This window comes from Macaca thibetana, chromosome 8 (assembly GCF_024542745.1).
Source record: "Macaca thibetana thibetana isolate TM-01 chromosome 8, ASM2454274v1, whole genome shotgun sequence".
NCBI lineage: Eukaryota > Metazoa > Chordata > Mammalia > Primates > Cercopithecidae > Macaca > Macaca thibetana.
Window position 1 is genome coordinate 45,263,486 of NC_065585.1, and position 21,048 is coordinate 45,284,533.

Below are 21,048 nucleotides of genomic sequence, written 5' to 3' on the forward strand. Positions count from 1 at the left end.
TCAGGTTATTTCAATAAAAACAGCTCGGCATCATTAAGGCACAAGAGCCTCACCCTTCTACACCACTTTCCACGAACTTCCAGTTGCCTTCCTTCAAAACCCTTGTGCTTTCTCAAGAACCCCACACAAATACCGCCCCTCTATCAAGACGTCCTCAGCTTTGCCAGGTAGAGAATTGCTTCTGCAGTAGCTGGGCCACGTCTCTGTGGTAGTGCCCACTTCATGGGATCGGTATTAATCTGTTTATCTTTCTCATCTTCTGGGCTCTGAGCTCCTAGAAGTCGGCTTTTTCACCTTTTACCCAAGCCAAACGGTTATTCGCATAAGGTTGGTTATAATTAAAATGTCGGTTTGTGCACATGGTTTGGGACTCTGTGTATAAGTACGACTAATATCTTCAATTTACTAAGAAGATAAAGAGGTCGATAAATGAGGAGGTCAAGCCCGTTTTGCAAGGTCACACAGGAAAGAAGCAGACCACGAAAGTGAACGTCGGCTGTCACCTGCGGTGGGCACGCTAGAGGTCTTTTGAACTCCTTCGGCTACCGTCGCCAGGTTCTCTCGGTGCATTGTTATTCCGCGCCTGCGCGCGGCTGGAGTGCCGTCCATTTTTCCTTTAGTTGGGAAGGACGTTGGTATTGAGGTAAGTGTGGTCCGTTTTGCATCTCCACCCCGACACTTCGGGTTGTGACAACGGCAGCCTCCCGCTTTCTCTCTGCCTCGGATTTAGTCGTGATTCTGTGTCTCGGCCGTGGTGAAGCTTCGGGCCTCTCTTCCGCATCTACCCCCTCACGCTTCCGCGGCGGCCTCAGGAGGGCGGCGGGTGGACCACAGAGACCGGGTGGGTTGCGACGGCCCCACCGAAGCCGGGTGGGCTGCGGGACCCTCGAGGACCCAGCGGGCTTCGGAGTGAGCCGACCCGGGGCCGGTACCCGCTGCGGTTTTCCCCAGCCATCGTGACCTTGGTGAGGTCATTTGATCTATTTGGCCCCGGTGTTTCTCCCGTGAGAAAAGAGGTAGTGGTTTCTTCTGCAGCTGGTCGTGAGGCGCAAGGGTCAGTGTAGGCGAAGCAGCTGGCAGCGTCGCTCGCTGTGTGGCAGCGTTTTAAATTAGAGCTGGGAAGCTGGAGGAGGGTCACCGTGCCTGTCGCAGGAGGAAAGGATGGGCTTCCTGCAACCTCCCTCGCCCCACGGCTTCCCATCCTACCCCCGGCCGCGTTAGCTGAAGGCCTGCAGGGACGCAAGGGTCTTTGGGCCCCCGGGTGAGGCTGGGCAAAGGAGTAGTTAGGGAATTTGGGCCCTCATGGCAATTGCCGCGTTCTCGTCCAAGTTTTAATGGTATATCGTGTGACCGTGGAAGACACCTGCCTCATGATCTGACAGGGTTGTCGCGAAGGTTTAACGAGTGGACAGAAAATTTTTAGAAGAGTAAATGTTCCATAAGTGGGTTTGCCATCGTTAATTACAATGTGGAGCCAGTGCTTATTTTTCTTATTGGGAAAGATTTTTGTTGCCGTTGCTCGCCCATTACTAGTGTGCCACAGTTAGTCGCCTTTATTTACGGTAGTCGCTCAGTGTATGGGGGCCGGGGGAGGGAGAGGTGAAACAGGCTAAGCCAAGAGACAGCTTAGGCTTTGTGAGAGGAATCCATCCACTGTCGTGCTGTGATTCTCTAGGTAGTAAAATGTACTGTGCATGAGAATTCTTTTGATATGTTATTTTCTTCAGAGTTTTTCTTTTATTATTTCACCCGAGAAAGGAAAAAAAGCTCAGTAGGGAGAGCTACATGAGGTATGCAGGGCCCAGAGATCTGAGTATTGGACTTCAGTCCCGTCCCTCACCCATGTCTCAACCCAAATATTATTCCTGGATTTGTGACACAAATGACAGCGTTTAGTCAGTCAATAGTTTATGTTATTTAAATGTAAATTCTTGATGAACAATTTAGGAATTGCCTCTAGTTTTTTCTTAACCCACTTGTAGGCTGGAATCCCAGCACTTTGGGAAGACGAGGTAGGGTGATCACTTGAGGGCAGGAGTTTTTAAGACCAGCTTGGGGAACATAGCTAGACCCTGTTTCTGCCAAAAAAGAAAAACATTTCATTTGTACTTGCTGCTAATCGGAGTTTATATTCAGGACAACTCCAATGCTTCCAGGTGGCCATTCTCAATGCTGCTAATCGGAGTTTATATTCAGGACAACTCCAATGCTTCCAGGTGGCCATTCTCAAGTTTATGGCTTAAATAAACTCTGTACTTAATCATATTTTCTGAATCTCTTAAGGTTGGCATACGTATCAAGGACAGTAACTACCATGGCACCTGAAGTTTTGCCAAAACCTCAGATGCGTGGCCTTCTGGCCAGGCGTCTGCGATTTCATATGGTTATAGGATTCGTGCTATCCCTGGGAGTTGCAGCTTTGTATAAGGTATGTATGTTTTTTACTTTGTGCCAGAGGTCATAAAGTATGTGTTTTTGGTTGAAAAATCTTTTAAAGAAATCCCCCTTGTAATGTGTTTCCTTCTAACCCTTTCTGCACTCACTTCAGTGTGACAGGAACTATAGCTTGTCCTCCATCTTTAAATGAAACCTGTTAGTTTGCTGGAATGCCATAACAAAGAACCATAGACTGGGTGCCTTAAATTTGCTCGCAGTTCAGGAGGCTGGAAATCTGTTGGCAGGGTTGATATCTTCTGAGGCCTCTGTTGGCTTGTAGATGGCTCCCTTCTTTGTCTTCACAGGGTCCTCTGTGGGCATATATCTGTGGCTGAACTTCTTTTCCTTTTCCTTTCCTTCCTTCCTTTCCTTTTTCTGCCCTTCTTTTCATTTTTTTTCCTTCTTTCCTTTTTCTTTCTTTCTTTGAGACAGGGTCTTACTCTGTCACCCGGTACCTGGGACTGCAGGTACACACCACCACAACTGGCTAATTTTTATATTTTTTATAGAGATGAGGTTTCAGAGTTGGTCACGTTGTCCAGGCTGGTCTTGAACTCCTGGGCTCAAGGGATCCACCTGCCTTGGCCTCCTTGCTGGGATTACAGTCGTGAGCCACCGCACCTGGCTTGCTGAATTTCTTAAAAGAATTTCAGTCAAATTGGATTAGGGCCCACCCTAAATGGCCTCATTTTAACTTAGTTATCTTGTTAAAGCCCTTATTTCCAAAAACGTTTAGATTCTGAGGTACTGAGAGTTAGGACTTAAACATATGAATTTTGGTCAAACACAATTCAACCCATTACAGAAGCTAGTATGCAGAGGGGCTCTGCCCCTCTATCCATGGGGGATTGGTGCAGGAGCCCTGACGATACTTTAAATCATCTCTAGAGTACTTATAATGCCTAATGCAATATAAATGCTATGTCAGCAGTTTATACTGTATTTTTAATTTTGTAGCATTTTTTATTTTTTTCCTCAAATGTTTTCAGTCCTTGGTTGGCTGAATCCATGAGTGTGGAACGTGCAGGAATGGTCAGCTGATTATGGCTCTGTTTGACACTTTGAGTAATTGTCACATAATTGCATTTTAACACTCTGCCTGATGTGGATTTTGTTATGCCCTTTATTTTTAATCAAAGGCTGCATATTTACAACTTTTCCATAAAAATGCTTTTGATAATATGTTTCTTATTCTTGTCATAATACCCCATGAAAGAATTCAGAGCTTTGCTTTTAAACTCTTTGTACTTAATTTTTGTTTAGTGTTTATATTCTTTACTGGGCTGTGAGCCTCATTAAGGCAGGTACCATGTCTCTTGTTTACTGTGGCACTCTATTGTTGGGTGCTGGACACACAAATAGGTTATTAAAAGGACCTGTTGAATAAGAGGCAGTGTATAAAATTCAGTACAGTGTTAGGTAATGTAGAGTTCCAAGTGCTTTGGAGGAAGCAAAAGGCGTGTATCTAAATCTCTGTTCTTAAAGAACTTAGAGTCAAGTTGGGGAGGTAAAAAAAAAAAATTAGAAGACATTGCAAGATAGAACATAACTGAAATAATGGTTTTGGGGGACGTTGTGGGTCACAGTTATTGTGGGCCGTAGCTATTTGATAGAGGAGGTGGAATCTGAGCCTTGCAAGTTAGGGAGAGGGACTAGGTCTGGTGGCTCATGCCTGTAATCCTGGCACTTTGGGAGGCCGAGGTGGGCGGATTGCTTGAGCTCACGAGTTCAAGACCAGCCTGGGTGATATGGAGGAACTACGTCTCTACTAAAATACAAAAATTAGCTGAGCATTTCTTTTCTTTTTTTTGAGACGGAGTCTTGCTCTGTTGCCCAGGCTGGAGTGCAGTGGCACAAACTCGGCTCATTGCAAGCTCCGCCTCCTGGGTTCACGCCATTCTCCTGCCTCAGCCTCCCGAGTAGCTGGGACTACAGGTGCCCACCATCATGCCCAGCTAATTTTTTTTGTATTTTTTAGTAAAGATGGGGTTTCACCGTGTTAGCCAGGATGGTCTCGATCTCCTGACCTCGTGATGCACCCGTCTCAGCCTCCCAAAGTGCTGGGATTACAGGCGTGAGCCACCGCACCCGGCTGCATTTCTTCTAAAATTACAAAAATACATGATATGCCTGTGGCCTTAGCTACTTGGGAGGTTGAGGTGAGAGGTTGGCTTGAGCCTGGGAAGCAGAGGTGTCAGCCAAGATTGGGAGGCGAGGCCAGGTGCAGTGGCTCACACCAGTTATCCCAGCACTTTGGGAGGCAGAGGCGGGCAGATCACCTGAGGTCAGGAGTTTGAGACTAGCCTGGCCAGCATGGTGAAACCCCATCTCTAGTAAAAATACAAAAAAATTAGCTGGGCGTGGTGGCGGGCACCTGTAATCCCAGCTGCTTGGGAGGCTGAGGCAGGAGAATTGCTTGAACCCAGGAGGTGGAGGTTACAGTGAGCCGAGTTCGTACCATTGCACTCCAGCCTGGGCAACGAGCAAGACTCTGTCTCCAAAAAAACAAAAAAACAACAAAAAAAATGGGGAGGCGGAGGTTGCAGTGAGCCGAGATCGCACCACTGCACTCCAGGCTGGGTGATAGAGCCAGACTGTCTCAAAAAAAAAAAATTAGGGAGAACTGGGAGAGCAAAGAGGAGATGGAACACTGAGAAAGCAGTAAGTGGACCTATGCTTTGGTACTCTTTGGAGAGACAAGCACAAAAAATCTTTTGGTGCTTGAGATTCCTGCTGCCTGGCATATATAGTGGGCATGAAGTAAACGTTTGTAGAAGGGATGGATGTGATGCAGAGTGTTTGCTCCTTACTTTAGCTAAATTTGGGTTCTTGTGTCACAACCAGGAGAAATTAGGCACATGGACACACTGAAAGGTGAGGAGGGCTGAATTTATTGGGTGAAAAGGAACAAATAAAACAGACTCGGCAAAGTGAGGGGGTGTCCTGCTAACAGGCCCCCACCTCACAGATTGAATACCAGGCCACCACACAGGAGCTGAAAAGACTAGGGTCCTTCCCACTGCAAAAGGTGCAACTTCTCCTGGCTCCACCCTATTTACCCCCAGTGTGCCTGTGGCCATTAGTCAAAAAGAATCAGTCCTGAAAGGGCAGGCAAATGTGCAGTTCTCCCTCAGTGTCGTGGGATCTGGGTCCAACAGTCTGGCCTTTCAGCCTTCAGGCTGTTTTTCGAGGACCCTTGGCTGTCTCCTGTCTGTCAGATGGATGACTAAATGAAGTAGGGAGAGTCCAAATTAACCGTATGTGTAATGATGGCCCCCAGCACTTGTGCTTCTGCCTCTTTTTATTTTATTTTTTTCAAGACGGAGTCTTGCTCTGTCACCCAAGCTAGAGTGCAGTGTCACGATCTCGGCTCACTGAACCCTCCGAGGCCTCCCGGGTTCAAGCAGTTCTGCCTCTGCCTCCTAAGTAGCTGGGATTACAACTGCCCGCCACCATGCCCGGCTAATTTTTGTATTTTTAGTAGAGATGGAGTTTCATCATGTTGGCCAGGCTGGTCTCCAACTCCTCACCTCGTGATTCGCCCCCCTCGGCCTCCCAAAGTGCTGGGAGTATAGGCATGAACCACCACACCCGGCCTCTGCCTCTTGATTTATTACTGGGAAGAAATTGGTAATTCAAGTAGAAGTGAAGTAGTAAAACTGGTCAGGTAAAGGATTCTTACTACATTACTCCATCAGGTAGCATGATTTTTGTGTATTTCTGCAGAGGGAGACCCCATGTTTAAAAAAATAATAATAGTAAAATCACTTAAACTTTCCATATTTTGTCTTGGATCTTCATTTGTTCTTTCTCTGTTGAACCCTGCCCGCCCTTTGTGTACGGAAACCTCAAACAAAACAAAATAGACACCTTATTCCCCCATTCTTTTCTTTGCAAATGTAGCTATTTCTTACACTTTGTCTTCCTTTTTATCTGTCACCACCTCCACCCCTTAGAAAATGTAGGGTTTAAATTAAAGGGCGAACAAAAACATGTGTGCTACCTTGTCTTTAGATATTATAATCTGAAATCTAATTTCCAGTAATCTGAAAAATAAACTAATGGATGGTTGCTTTTTAGGTTGGTGTGGCTGATAAAAGAAAGAAGGCATACGCAGATTTCTACAGAAACTATGATGCCATGAAAGATTTTGAGGAGATGAGGAAGGCTGGTATCTTTCAGAGTGTAAAGTAATCTTGGAATATAAAGGTAATATGGTTATTTGAAGTTACTTAAAAAATTTTCTAATTGTGGTAAAATGCAAATACAGATGACTGTCCATGACTTACAATGTTTGGACTTAAGATTTTTTGACTTTACGATGGTGTGGAAGTGATACACATTTGGTAGAAACCATACTTTGGATTTTGATCTTTGTCCACATGAGCAATAAGTGGCACAATACTTTTGTGATGTGGGGGAGCAGCAATGACCACATCTCCCAGTCAGACACATAATCACAAGGGTAAACTGATGCTGTACTTGGTAGTGTTGTGTGAGATACTCAGTGTTTTGTTATAAGCTAGGCTTTGTGTTAGATGATTTTCTGCAACTGTAGGCTAACATAAGTGTTCTGAGCACATTTAAGATAGGGAAGGCTAAGCTATGATGTAGGTTAGGTGTATTAAATGCATTTTCAACTTAAGATATTTTAAACTTATGATGGTTTTATCAGAATGTAACCTGATGGTAAGTTAAGGAGCATCTGCAAGATAAAATTTGCCGTGTTAACCATTTTTAATTGTACAGTTTAGTAGTGTTAAGTTCATTCACATTGTGCAACCAGTCTCCAGAGTTCTTCATCTTATGGAATTGAAACTATATCCATTAAGCAACCCATTCACACCTCCACTTAGACCCTGGCAGCCACTGTGTTACTTTCTAAGAATTTGGCTACCCCAGGCATCTTGTAAGTAGAATCATATGGTATTTGTTTTCTTGTGACTGGCTTATTTCACTTAGTGTAATGTACTCGAGGTTCATCCATGTTACAGCATGTGTCAAAGTTTCCTTTCTTTTTAAAGCTGAATGATCTATTTTAGTTGTGTCACATTGTTATACATTCATCCATCAGTAGACGCTTGGGTTGCTTCCACTTTTTGATTGTTGCGAGTGATACTGTGAACCTAGGCATACAAATATTCCTACAAGGCCTTGCTTTCAGTTCTTTTGGGATATATTCAAGAGTGGAATTGCTGGAATCATAGGATTTTTAATCTCTTAAGAAACTGCCATACCATTTTCCATAGTGGCTGCACCATTTTACACTCTTTCCATCCTCCCCAACACTTTTTTTTAACAGGATCTCCTTCTGTCAGCCAGGCTGTAGTGCGATCATGGCTCACTGCAGCCTCAACCTCCCAGGCTCAAGGGATCTTCCTGCCTCAGCCTCCCAAGAAGCTGGCACTGTAGGCATGTGCCACCATACCTGGCTAACTTCTGTATTTGTAGTAGAGACAGGGTTTCACTGTATTACCTGGGCTGGGCTTGAATTCCTGGGCTCAGGTGATCCATCTACCTTGGCCTCCCAAAGTGTTGGGATTACAGGCGTGAGTCACTGTGCCTGGCATAATTTTGGTATTTTTGATAGTAGCCATCCTAATAGTTATGAGGTGTTATCACATTGTTGTTTTGATTTGCATTTTCCTGATTATTTGTGATGTTGAGCGTCTTTTCATGTGCTTATATGCCATTTGTATGTTATCTTTGGAGAAGTTTATTCAGTTCCGCTCATTTTCAAATTTGGTTTTTTGTTTACTGGTTAAGTTGTGGTTCTGTATATATTCTGGATATTAACCCCTTATTAGATATGATCTGTAAATATTTTCTCCCATTTCATAGGTTGCCTTTTCACTCTTGTGTCCCTTGATACACAGAAATTTTGATGTCGAATTTATTTTTACTTTTGTTTTATGTGCTTTTAGTGTCATATTCAGTAAGTCATTGCCAAATCCAGTGTCATGAAGTCTTTTTTATGTGTTCTTCTACGACTTTTATAGTTTTAGCTCTTGTCTTTAGATCTTTGATTCACTTGAATTTTTGTCTAGGGTGTAAAGAGCCAACTGTATTCTTTTACATGTGGTATCCAGTTTTCCCAAAATCATTTGTTAAGATTGTCCTCTTCCATGGAATGGTCTTGGTACCTTGGTGAAATCATTTGACTCTAAATGTGAGAGTTTATTTCTGGCCTGTCTATTGCATTAGTCTGTATGTCTGTCTTCAGGTCAGTACTACACTGTTTTGATTACACTAGTCTGTTTTATCTAAGATATGTTTCAAGACCCCTCCAGTGGATTCTTGAAACCACAGATAGTACCAAATCCTATATATATTATGTTGTTTTTCCTATACATACCTACCTATGATGACGTTTAACTCATAAATTAGGCATAGTAAGAGATTAGCAACAATAACAAAATAGAACAATGATAGTGTATAGTAATAAAAGGTGAATGTGATTTCTCAATATCTTCTTGTACTGTCCTCACCTGTTTTTGAACCGCAGTTGACTGTGGGTAACTGAAGTGGTAGAAGGTTAAACCACAAATAAGGGATGCTACACTGTAGCTTTGTAGTATGCTTTAAAATCAGTAAGTGTGAGTCCTTCAGCTTTGTTCTTTTTTTCCCCCTGCCCCGAGAGTGTTCTAGCTATTTGGGATTTCTTAAGAGTGTGAATTTTAGGATGGATTTTTCTATTTCTGTAAAAAATGCCATTGGGATTTTGATAGGGATTGCATTAAATCTGTAGATTACTTTTGGTAGTATGGACATCTTAATACTATTAAGTATTCCAATCCATGAACATGGGATGTCTTTCTTCTCCTTTGTATCTTTAATTTCTTTTAGCAGTATTTTGCATCTTTAATTTCTTTTATTGTTGCTAATCTCTTACTATGCCTAATTTATGAGTTAAACTTTATTATAGGTGTGTGTGTATATAGGAAAAAACATAGCTATGTAGGGTTTGGTACCATCCCTAGTTTCAGGAATTCACTGGAGGTGTCTTGAAACATACCACCCTGGATAAAAGGGGACTACTGTAATCAAAGCAGTGTGTCCAAGGACACACATTTCTTTCCGTACTTTTCCTTTATTTTACAGTGACGTGTTTCAGTTTCCTTCTTATTTCCGTTTGTGTATATTCTGTATTTTCTTTATGTATATTCTGTATTTACTGTGGGGATTGCGTGATTGAGATTTGCTAGTTTTTTTTTTTAGCAGTGTACAGGTATATATCTGTTTCATCTAGGTCAGTGTTTAAGTCTTTCATATTCCTGGTTAAATACATTCCTAAGTATTATTTTTGTGCTATTATAAATAGAATTATTTTCTTTTTTTTTTTTTTGAGATGGAGTCTCGCTGTGTCTCCCAGGCTGGAGTGCAGTGGCTGGATCTCGGCTCACTGCAAGCTCTGCCTCCCGGGTTCACGCCATTCTCCTGCCTCAGCCTCCCAAGTAGCTGGGACTACAGGCGGCCGCCACCACGCCCTGCTAGTTTTTTGTATTTTTAGTAGAGACGGGGTTTCACCATGTTAGCCAGAATAGTCTCGATCTCCTGACCTTGTGATCCACCCGCCTCGGCCTCCCAAAGTGCTGGGATTACAGGCTTGAGCCACTGCGCCCGGCCGAATTATTTTCTTAATTTCCTTTTTTAGGGATTCCTTTATTTCCTTCTTGTTGGTGTATAGAAAGAGCTGATTTTTGTATCCTCCAACTTAGCAGAATTCATTTATTTTGATTTATTCTGACACTTCTGTGTGAGAAATCTTTAGGGTTTGCTGGAGGTAAGATTATGTGATCTGTAAACAGATAGTTTTACTTATTCCTTTCCTTTTTGGATGCTGCTTATTCCTTCTTGCCTTATTGCTCTGGCTAGGACTTCCAGTACTACGTTGAATAGAAGTGGCAAGAGTGGGCGTCCTTGTCTGGTTCTAGGTCTTAGAGGAAAAGCTTTCACGTTTTCTGTGTTCACTATATTAGTTTGTCCTTTTTGGCCATGGTCGGGTTGAAGTACATTCCTTCTGTTGATAGTTTTGATCATGAAAGGATGTTGAATTTTGTCAAATACTTTTTCTGCATTTTTTTGAGATGTGTTTTTTATCCTTCATTCTGTCAGTGTGGTATGTCACAAAATGTGTTGAACTATCCTTGCATCCTAGGGATAAATTCCACTTAATCATGGTGTATAATTCTTTTAATGCACTGTCAAATCTGGTTTGCTAGTGGTTTGTTGAGGATTTTTTGCATCTGTGTTCAAGGATTTGGCCTGTAGTTTTCTTGTGTGTTTGTCTTTGGTATCAGGATAATGCTGGCCTTATAGAATGAATGTGGACATGTTCCCTATTTCTCACTGTTTTTGGAAAAACTTGAGGAGGATTGGTGCTGGTTTCATAGAGGTCTGGGCATGGTGGCTCATGCCTATAATCCCAGCACTTTGGGAGGCTGAGAAAGGAGGATCACTATAGCCCAGAAGTTAAAGATCAGCCTGTGCAACATGGCAAGACCCCGTCTCTACCAAACAAACAAACAAAAATAAATATATATATATATTTTTATTAGCTGGGTGTGGTGGTGCATGCCTGTAGTCTCAGCTACTTGGGAGGCTGAGGCAGGAGGTTCACTCGAGCACGGGAGTTTAAGGCTGCAGTAAGCTATGATCACAGCACTGCACTCCGTCCTGGATAACAGAATATGAGACCCTGTCTCAAAAAAAGTTTGGTAGGATTCACCATGTGGTCTTGGACTCTTCTTTGTTGAAGTTTTTGGCTACTGACTAAAAATTCCTACTAGTTATAGATGTTCAGATTACTTTTTTCCTGATCCACTCTTGGTTAGGATTTCTAGGGTGGGTGTGGTAGCTTATAAAGCCTCTAATCCCAGCACTTTGGGAGGCCAAAGCAGGTGAATTGCTTGAGCCCAGGAGTTTGAAACCAGCCTGGGCAGCATGGTGAAACCCCGTCTCTACAAAAAAAAAATACAAAAAATAATGTGTGTGATGGCGCATGCCTGCAGTCCCAGCTACCTGGGAGGATCACCGGAGCCTGGGAGGTCAAGGCTGCAGTGAGCAGTGATTGCACCATTGCACTCCAGCCTAGGTATCAGAGGGAGATGCTGTCCCCACCCCCCGCAAAATTTTCTTTTTTGAGTTGTGTATTTCTGTTTCTTCTAGGTCATCTCGTTTGTTTACATGTAATTGTTCATAGCATTCTCACTCCTTTTAGATCTGTACAATCAGTTGTAATGTTCCATCTGTTATTTGGTGGTTCTCTTTTTTATTAGTCTGACTAAAGGTTTGTCGATTTGATCTTTTCAAAGAACTGACTGTTGGCTTTGATTTTTCTCTATTGTAGTCTATTTTGTTTATCTCTAATATTATTTACTTCAGATACATTTGGGTTTAATTCCTCTTTTTCTAGTTCTTAGGTTGATATAGTTTTTCTTTTAAAATTTCCTTGTAATTTATTTTTAATTTATTGATTGTTAGAGTCTGTTTAACTGAAACACATTTGTGGATTTTCCTCTTTTCCGTTGGCTTTTGATTTCTAGTTTCATGCCATTGTGATCAGAAAAGATACTTTGTATGATTTCCAGTCTTTTAAAATTTAAGACTTATTTTGTGACCTAAAATATGGTTTGTCTTGGAGAATGTTCCATGTGCTCTTGGGAAAAATGTGTATTCTGTTGTTAGATGGAGTGTTTTGTTAAGTCCAGTTGATTTATAGTGTTGTTCAAGTCCTGTGTTTTCTTATTAATCCTTCTGTCTAGTTGTTCTGTCAGTTATTGAAAGTGGGGTATTGAAGTCCTCCACTGCTATTGTAGAGCTGTCTGCTTCTCCCTTCAATTCTGTCAGTGTTTGCTTCATATATTTAGAGCTCTGATGTTTGGTGCATATGTATTTATAATTGCTAGATCTAGAATTAATCTTTTTAAATTATAGAATGTTCTCGTTTGTCTCTTGTAACATTTTAGACTTGGTCTATTTTGTCCCATTTAGTGTAGCTACCCCTGTTCTCTTGGTTACTATATGTGTAGCACACCTTTTTCCACCCTTTCACTTTCAGCTTACATCTACAGTGAGTCTTACATCTTGTGTGTCCTTACATCTACAGTGAGTCTTGTAGACAGCATATAATTGGATCCAGGTTTTTAATCCATTCTGTCGTTGTCTTTTGGTTGAGGAGTTTAATCCATTTACATTTAAGGTTATTACTGATAAAGACACAGTATTGCCATTTTGTTTTCTGTATGTCTTACAGCTTCTTTGTCCCTCATTTCTTTCCTCATTCTTTTATAGTGACATGTTTCAGTCTTTCCTTTTGTATTCAGTATTTTCTTTGTGGTTACCATGGGAATTACGTGAAATATGCTAAAGTTATAATGATTTATTTTAAACTTATAACAACTTCAATTGCATATAAAAACTCAACTCCTTTACACCACCCACCCTCTTCTCCTGTGTTACTGGTATCACACATTATGTGTTTATATATTATGTGTCCATTAACATGGACCTATAGTTCTTATGCTTTTATCTCTTAAATCCTATAAAAGAATTAAAAGTGAATTTACAGACCAATTTTTTTTTTTTTTTAAAGAGATGGAGTCTCACTCTGTTACCCAGGCTGGAATGTAGTGATGCAATCTCGGCTCACTGCAACTGCCACCTCGTGGGTTCAAGCAATTCTCATGCCTCAGCCTCCCGAGTAGCTTGAATTACAGATGCACCCCACTGTGCCCAGCTAATTTTTATATTTTTAGTAGAGATGGGATTTCACCGTGTTGGCCAGACTGGTCTTGAACTCCTGACCGCAAGTGATTTGCCTGCCTGGACCTCCCAAAGTGCTGGGACAACAGGCATGAGCCACTGTACCTGGCACAAACCAAATTTTAATACAAGTTTCTGTATTCTTTGCCAGAGAACTTTATATTTTCACATGACTTTGAGTTACTGACTGGTGTCCTTTTTGTTTCAACTTGAAGGATTCCCTTTAGCATTTCTGTAAGGCAAATCTAATGATAAAACTCCTTTGACTTTTTCATCTGGGAATTTCTCCTTCATTTTTGAAGGACTGTTTTGTGGGATGTGTTATTCTCAGTTGACAGGTGTTTTGTGTGGTTTTTTAAGCTCTCTGCCCTTTTTCTTTTCTGGGACTCCCATAATACCTATATTGGTCTGCTTGGTGTAGTCAGATGTCTTAAGCTAGTTACTTTTTTTTTTTTTTCTCTTCCAGACTTTTAAAAATTTAATTTTATAGAGATGGGGTCTCACCATGTTGCCTAGGCTAGTCTGGAACTCCTAGGCTCAGGTGATCCTACCACCTTGGCCTCCCAAAGTTTTGGGATTACAGGCATGAGCCACCATGTCTGGCCTGCTCTTGAGACTTGATAACTTCAAATGATCCTGATTCTTTCCTCTGCCTGAGTCTGCTGTTAAATCCCTCTAGTGATTCCTACCCCTTCTCCCCCCATTCAGTTACTATATTTTTCACCTCCAGAGTGTGTTTGGTTTTTAGAAATCATTTTCTCTTTGTTTATATTCTCACTTGTTTATATAATGTTTATCTAATTTTGCTTAGTTGTCCACATTCTCCTTTAGCTCATTGAGCATTTTTTAGATAGTTTTTCTTAAGTTTTTTAGAGTAAGTCAGCAGCTTCTGTTTCTTCAGGGTTGGTTTGTGGAGATTTGTTTCTTTCAATCGTTCATGTTTCTGTATTTCTTTATGTGCCTTGTGATCTTTTGTGAAATTCAGGCATTTGCAAAACCAGCTACCTCTCCCTGTGCAGACTGGCTCCGTGCATGGAAAGGCCTTCACTGATTAGCGCACCATAAAGGCTTGGTGTCCTCTCAAACTTTTTCTGGGGATGCCATCTTCCCTGGGCCTGTGCATATGCATTAGTTTTAGTTTCCTCCTATACACAGCTGCCTTTAGTTTTTCTTAGTTTTCCTGAGTTTGCCTTCAGCTTCCTCTTGGAGTCTTAGCTGTTCTGTTGTATTCTTTTGCCTCTGCTCTCTTGCCCACAGGTTTCTGTAGGTCTGTGTTCCCCTGCAGCTCACTCATGCCATGGTACCCATTATTGCTTTCAGCTCTTTCCAACCTCCTGTCCAAACTATGCCATTGTTCCCATTAGCACTCTGATTCAGGCAAGACAGAAAGCAGTCCCTTGGGCAGCTCCATACAAACCAGAACATTGCAGGCCAGTTTCATTCTTTATGTCCTAAGGGAAGAGACAGGGTAGTTTTCTTCTGACTGTATTGCACTGAGGAGGGCGTTTGGCAAGAGTGAGCAAAAATGCCATTTCCTGCTACTTTGAGTGTGACTTTTTCTTGGTTAGGTGGTTCCTTTGGTTGCTGCTCAACTGGTTTCTAGAGTTCTTACAAAGCTAAACTTTTTTAAATTTTTGGTCCATATGTTTACTCATTATTTTTTGTGGAGGTTTGGGGACCTGGAGCTTCACAGTCTATCTTGCTGACATGAAACTACTTTTTATGTTTAAAATCATTTTTATAGGTTATACTATTAATTGCTAGATTGGCATTATGAATGTTACACTTTTAGAAGTCACTTTTTAAAAAAAAAGTATTTGGGACACTATAGTTTGTTAGGTGAGTGTCCACGAGTGACTAGCTGGCTTTCCATAGGTCTGGTTTGGTCTGTTGTATTCACAAGGTCCTTATGCCTCATGGACAGTGTGAATTAAAGTTCTATATCTAGAAAAGGACGGACTGCTGTGCTGATGAAAAGTCATCTAAATTGATTTGATAGCATGTATGAAGTACCTGATGAGACTTCCTACTCTGGAATCTTATGTGTATATTTAACAAAAAAGAACAATGTAAAGTCTCTTTTTGACACTTCAGTCTGGGTTTATGCCTTGTAAATGAGTTTGCTGTGACACAGAGAATGTGAAACTGTTATTTTGGCAGTATTCCTAAATAAGCATTTCAGTTGCACTATATATATGGGGGTTACATCCCAATAAACCTTGTATGTTGAGAATATCATAAGTCAAAAATGCATGTAAGACCCCAGAAAATCCATTAGAAAGTCAAAAAATTGTAAGTCAAACCATCATAAGTTGGGTATCATGTGTATTAAGGAAGAAAGATCAAGAAAATACTAATAGTTGTTTATAATCTTAACATATCTGCTTTAACTTTGAAATTTTCAAAATTTACAGGGAGCATGCGTTTTATAATTAGAAGATATTAATAGGCTAAATTTGTTAGATTTTTACCATTTTTAAGATTATGTTTAAAAACCTATATGAGAGAACATTTGGAGACAGGAACAAAAATATGGCTTGGAACAGAAACAATATGTGGCTAAATAAGGGGCAGTGGCGGTGGGGTGGGGGTAGTGGTGGGCGTAGAATTGAGGAGAAGGAAAAAAGCAGAATTTGTTCAATGCACACAAGCAATGACAGTAAGGTGTGGTATGCCCAAAATGGAAAAGAGGCTATTCAGAGTGGTCAGGGAGCTTAAAGGGGCTTAAAGGAGAGTGAAACTTGGAGTCCAGGTAGCCTGAACTGTGCTTTTTCTGTGGCTAAGGGTGAGTGATCAAGGTGTGAAGTCTACTAGTAGGAATATACCTCAATTGATCCTCAAAGATGGTGAGTATTGAGAGAGTGTTTATCACTAACTTAGCCTTTGTGTTTCTCTTCACAGAATTTCTTCAGGTTGGATTACCTAGAAGTTTGTCACTGACTCCTGAACTATGACACATGAATATGTGGGCTAAGAAATAGTTCCTCTTGATAAATAAACAATTAACAAATACTTTGGACAGTAAGTCTTTCTTAGTTTTTAATGATAATGCAGGGCACTTAATAGCATCAGAATTGGTTTGGGATTTAACTGTTTATGAAGCTAATTTGATTTCCATGTTCTTTAAAATTTCATTGTTCTAGCACATCTTTAACTGTGATAGTTTGTCCGTTTCATTGCAGTTACTTGGTCTTGGGCCATGGATTAAAGTGTTCTTCATGAGCCTGTAAGACTACTGTACTGTGGGCTCTAAGAAGAGATAGAATCCTAATAAAATCTATCCCTTGGCCTTCATTGTCACTATTTGGTAGCTGTGCCACCATCAGATAGTTGAAATAGGTAATTCAAATATAGGGTTTCTTACTCAATATTGCTTTATTAATAACAAGCTAACAGTATGTAATAGAATTTGGATATATATCTAATCCAGAAAAGGTTACTTAACTAGAATTGAGTAATGTCTGCTAAATGACAAGCAAAGTATGGTACTTTTTCAGAGGTCTTTTTAGGACTTCAATTCATGTTTATTGCGAGCAAAGTGATACTGGAGAACTTCAAAAAACGACAGTTATTCAAAGCTAATTTAATCAGTAACTTTATTATAACAAAACCTGTATATTAACCCATTTAAACTCTTGTAAAATTCAGTGATGTGAGCTGTATTAAACCCAGGTATTAGAGAAAATTTGCATTGTAAAACCTGGTAACAATAGACATGTATGGGTGGTCAGTAATTCAAGGATACCTTTTAAACAGTTTTATATAATTCATATCAATATGCAAAATTACCATAAAAGATACAAGGATTAATACATATTTACATTTTTAGAAATACTTTTGAGGTTCACAGTTGTCACTTTTCTAAATGAGTATTTTCAGAACAAAGAGCCATTTTTCATAGTCAGAATTGTTCATTAAATCTTGCTTTCCAGTAACAATTACATAGTGACTTCTTATGCCCAACATGTGAGAGTTGAAGATCAGTGGGTGTTGGGCATGGTGGCTCACACCTGTAATCCCAACAGTTTGGGAGGCGGAGGTGGGAGGAATGCTTGAACTCAGGAGTATGAGACCAGCCTGGGCAACATAGCGAGACCTTATCTCTAGAAAAAATTTAAAAAATCAGCCAGGTATGGTGATGTATACCTGTGGTGGTGCAGTCTCAGCCGCTTGGGAGGCTGGAGTGAGATCCCTTGAGCCCAGGCAGTGAGCTTAAGCTGCAGTGAGCCATGACTGTTCCACTGTACTCTAGTCTGGATGACAGAATGAGACCCTGTCTGTCTCCAAAACAAGTAAAACCCGTGGGCATTTAAAATTGCATTATCTTAGCATCTCAAAGTTGTAGGTAACAAGCTGTAGCCCCAAATTTAAATGTAATCAGCAAACATGTTCTAAGTTACTGGACTGTAAGTAAGATAATTTACCGAACATTGAAGACATCTTGGTAACCCAAGATCTTGAGTCAAACCCATTCTTAGGTGCAAAATATTATCAGACACTGGGAATATCTTCATGCTTTATCGAGTCAATTCCACAGAATAAACGAAATGGACTGGTATAATTATCAGCATTAATATTGGGGTTGTGTGCTCTACGGCATACCAGGGAGTTCCCACTATGTATGTTTTGTTTATGGAACTAGAGAAACTCACCTGAGCACTTTGGGACTGGATATAGGACAAAGGATTTACTCAAAGTTTGCTTAGTAAAACACAAACTGGAAAAACACTTTTTCTAAAATGTACCTGGACAGTAATCAGACTGTTTTGTAAATTTTAGTAAAATGCTTTTTCAGAGAAAATACACATAGCAGCTTTCAATCAAAGAACAGCATTGCAGTTAAGTGACAAATGTAATAAGCCACAAAGTCCTAAGCATTTCATTTAAAGAATCCTAGGCCTTTCCAGACCAAAGAGCATGAGGCAAACGTGGTGACTCAGCCCAAAAACAGATGCAACTTTTAAGTTTTAACTCTGGCTCTCCATTGTAAGGCCTGGCCACATTCTGTGATGGAACGTTAATAGATCCAAATTACAGTAGAAATTTTTGCAAGTGTCGTAGAGCAAAAAGAAATGCATCCTCTGTATGTGGTAAGGGACCTGCTAATCATTGTCTGTAAGTGGGAAAGGAACACGGTTTTGTCACTTTGAAGTATCTTTTAGAGGTAAGGATCTAAATAAGGAAACTGTTGGCCTTGTGTGCATATCAGATGTTAGAGCTGCCTAGGCTTTTTTAAAAAAATGCAGCCCTGTATGGTGGCATGTGTCTGCAGTCCTAGCTACTTGTGGGTTGAGGTGGGAGGATTGCTTGAACCACAGAATTTGATGTCAGCATGGGCAATGTAGTGAGACCCTGTCTCAAAGAAACCCAAAAACTAAATCACACAAGTACGAATCAATACCTCAGAGGGGACTCAAGGAAACCCTTTCCTCAGGGCTTTATTTTTCACCATGGTAAATTTACTAAGGAAGACCTGAGCAAAATGTGGATCAACCAAGTAATGGTATGTTTTAACAGTGGAGGGGGGAGGTTCTGCAGCCACCACAGGGCATGGTATTTGCATGGAAGAACAGCTAGGGGCCAGGTGACAAGATGTCTTTGTGATGTAGTCCACAAGTCTGTTGTACTGTTGCTCTGACAGTCTCTCTCGGACTCCATCTACCTAGGATCCAAAAATAAAGATTAGTTGCCAGACCCTTATGAGAGTTCCAGAGCAGAATTAGTTCTTTTGCCTTGATATATTTGTACATTATGCCTTTTAGGTCATCTATTAAAGCCATTAATCCAAAATGTTTCCTTTTTTCCTCTGAGATACGGCAATGATAACAATGCACTTTTAGCAGTATAACAAAAGTTGTGCATGAGACTTAGGACAGCCTCCTTTGAATAAGCATTTGGTGGTGTGTAAAATTCCCATGTTTGAAGTTGACGATTTGATAACATTCTACTCACTAACCATTAAAACATCTGTCATTGCTCTGTAGCAACCAGCCCAAGAAAAAAGGAGAAAAATCTTTCCTCCACATAAATCTATTCAACATTAAACTCAGCACTGAAATAAAAGCTCTGTTTGCCTAGCTCCCCAAACCTCTTCAGATAGAACATCTTAAAGTGGAGAACACCTCTTTCAAACCAGTGGCTTTGGACAGAGCATTAAAAAACCTTTTGAACTGTAACATTTTCTGCTTTTATAAATCCTAGGATTTAAAGCCAGAGAAAATAGAAAAACTGGGCAGCGGAAGGGGAAATTTTTATGGAAAAAAGAGGATGCAAACTACATTTATGGTTCATAAAAGTCTGGCTCGTCTTCAGTGGAACACAAATAGAACTGAGATATACTAGGTTCTTCAGTGAGATTTTCTGAGAAAGCGCTCATCAACTCATTCAAAGGCAGCTGAAGCTATAAATTCTTCCCACCCTGAAGTCCTTTAGCTGTCTAGTGTGTAGATCAAGTGGAGTGGGAAGTTTGCAGTTGTAAGCCACTGATTTGTGAATCTCAGGTAGCCACCAAACTTTCTGTGGTTTTTGCCTACTGCACATTGGCAAGACTACTCGGGAAGAAATGATAATGTAAAGACTTCCTAGTTCTGTGTGTGGTCCAGTAACAATGCTATCAAAGTGTCTTAACAGCTGGAGAAAGTCCGTGTGATGGCACAGAGATAGTAAAGGGGCTTGCTAGAGAAATAAGTAAGGAGTCCCTTAGAGTTTGGATCTTGTGTTTTTAAGCTTGGGGAAAAACGGTCCCCAAAGATTCACTAACAGATGAAAGCTCTGCACCACCAGGCAAAAGCCAGAGCTCTGATATCATTTGATGGGGCCAGAATTCAGCTGGAAAGCTTTGAATACACAAAAAGTTTTAATTGCTCCTCCTGAACAGCAGCACAGGAAAACCCGTGTTGTGAAAGGAACCCAGCCAAGGAATAAATTGACCTTCTGACTCATTTTGAGCCTCATAAGGGATTTCAATAATGTGCCAAGCATATTAAGCAATTATTACCCCTAAACTGGTTGCATTTAACCAAGAAAAGCAAATGCTGAGTTTAAAAAAAAAATCTCAATCCTGCCATATTTAAATGTACTGCATGATGTCATCTACAAATTAATTCCTTCCAAAACTCAAAGGAACTGTGTTTCCTAGCATCTAAGGCAAAAGCTAAAAATCAGAAAAGTCATTTATAGAAGATCTTAAAATACTGCTTTTAGTCTTCACTGGAAGTGTTCACAGCAGACAGGCTTCCTTATGTCTGTGGATTATGTTGGGATGCACTAAAAGACAGCTCAAGAAAGCTCCCTGACAAGACAGCACTGCTGGCCACCCTCCCCCACCCACTCATGTTGAAAATACTCCGGATTACAGCAGTTGGGAGGGTTTAGTCTCAAAGATGCTCTGCAGCTTGAGTTTTCTTGGGGGTGAGTAGGAGAGGTTGGGGTTACAGACACAGGATTACGGCAGCAGTTATTCCCATTAAGTCATTAATAGGAATATTAATGAGACAGAAAGTGGAATAGAGAAAGCAGAATGTGGAGGCTGAAGGCGCACTGGCCCATCCACTTTCCAGCCAGTGCCTGGCCTTGGCTGTGCAGGCACAGTGCTCCTGCTCTCAGTCATGTCTTCCCACCTCTGTTTTAGGCATTTCTTAATCCCAACCCTCTTTCAGCCCTGGACAGCAATGGAAAATCGTGTTGAAAATGGTATCCAGAGCTTCAGTGCTGCTTCCTCATTCCACAGTCCCAATAATCTTGGCAACTTTTAGGAGTGGTGACTCCAGATACTATCTCAACCCCTAGGGAAACTGAGGTCTGTTTCCTTCCAGCCTATGATGATTCTCCACAGTACCTGCCTCAAAC

General features: G+C 41.0%; 2 protein-coding genes across 9 annotated transcripts in view; one reads left to right on the plus strand and one right to left on the minus strand.

Moving 5' to 3' along the window:
• The first annotated feature begins 574 nt into the window (after positions 1 to 574).
• Positions 575 to 16,212, plus strand: LOC126961151 (cytochrome c oxidase subunit 6C). The gene is made up of 4 exons (XM_050801216.1): positions 575 to 643; positions 2,284 to 2,428; positions 6,517 to 6,645; positions 16,102 to 16,212. Exons 2-3 carry the CDS (start codon positions 2,315 to 2,317, stop codon positions 6,628 to 6,630), a joined length of 228 nt encoding a protein of 75 aa, XP_050657173.1. The 5' UTR covers positions 575 to 643; positions 2,284 to 2,314; the 3' UTR covers positions 6,631 to 6,645; positions 16,102 to 16,212.
• Positions 16,213 to 16,779: 567 nt separating this feature from the next.
• Positions 16,780 to 21,048, minus strand: part of VPS13B (vacuolar protein sorting 13 homolog B) — an 859,202-nt gene continuing 854,933 nt past the window's right edge. For all 8 annotated transcript variants that reach the window (XM_050801187.1, XM_050801183.1, XM_050801189.1 and 5 more), the window contains one exon: positions 16,780 to 18,862. In XM_050801187.1, the coding sequence (XP_050657144.1) occupies positions 18,614 to 18,862 (249 nt within the window). In that variant the 3' untranslated portion in view covers positions 16,780 to 18,613. The remainder of the gene's footprint in view (positions 18,863 to 21,048) is intronic.

Bases quoted from the DNA above. Each gene is read 5' to 3' on its own strand.
- LOC126961151 (XM_050801216.1), top strand. From the start codon at position 2,315: ATGGCACCTGAAGTTTTGCCAAAACCTCAGATGCGTGGCCTTCTGGCC. The intron at 2,429-6,516 runs GTATGTATGTTT...GTTGCTTTTTAG, and splicing joins GAGTTGCAGCTTTGTATAAG to GTTGGTGTGGCTGATAAAAG.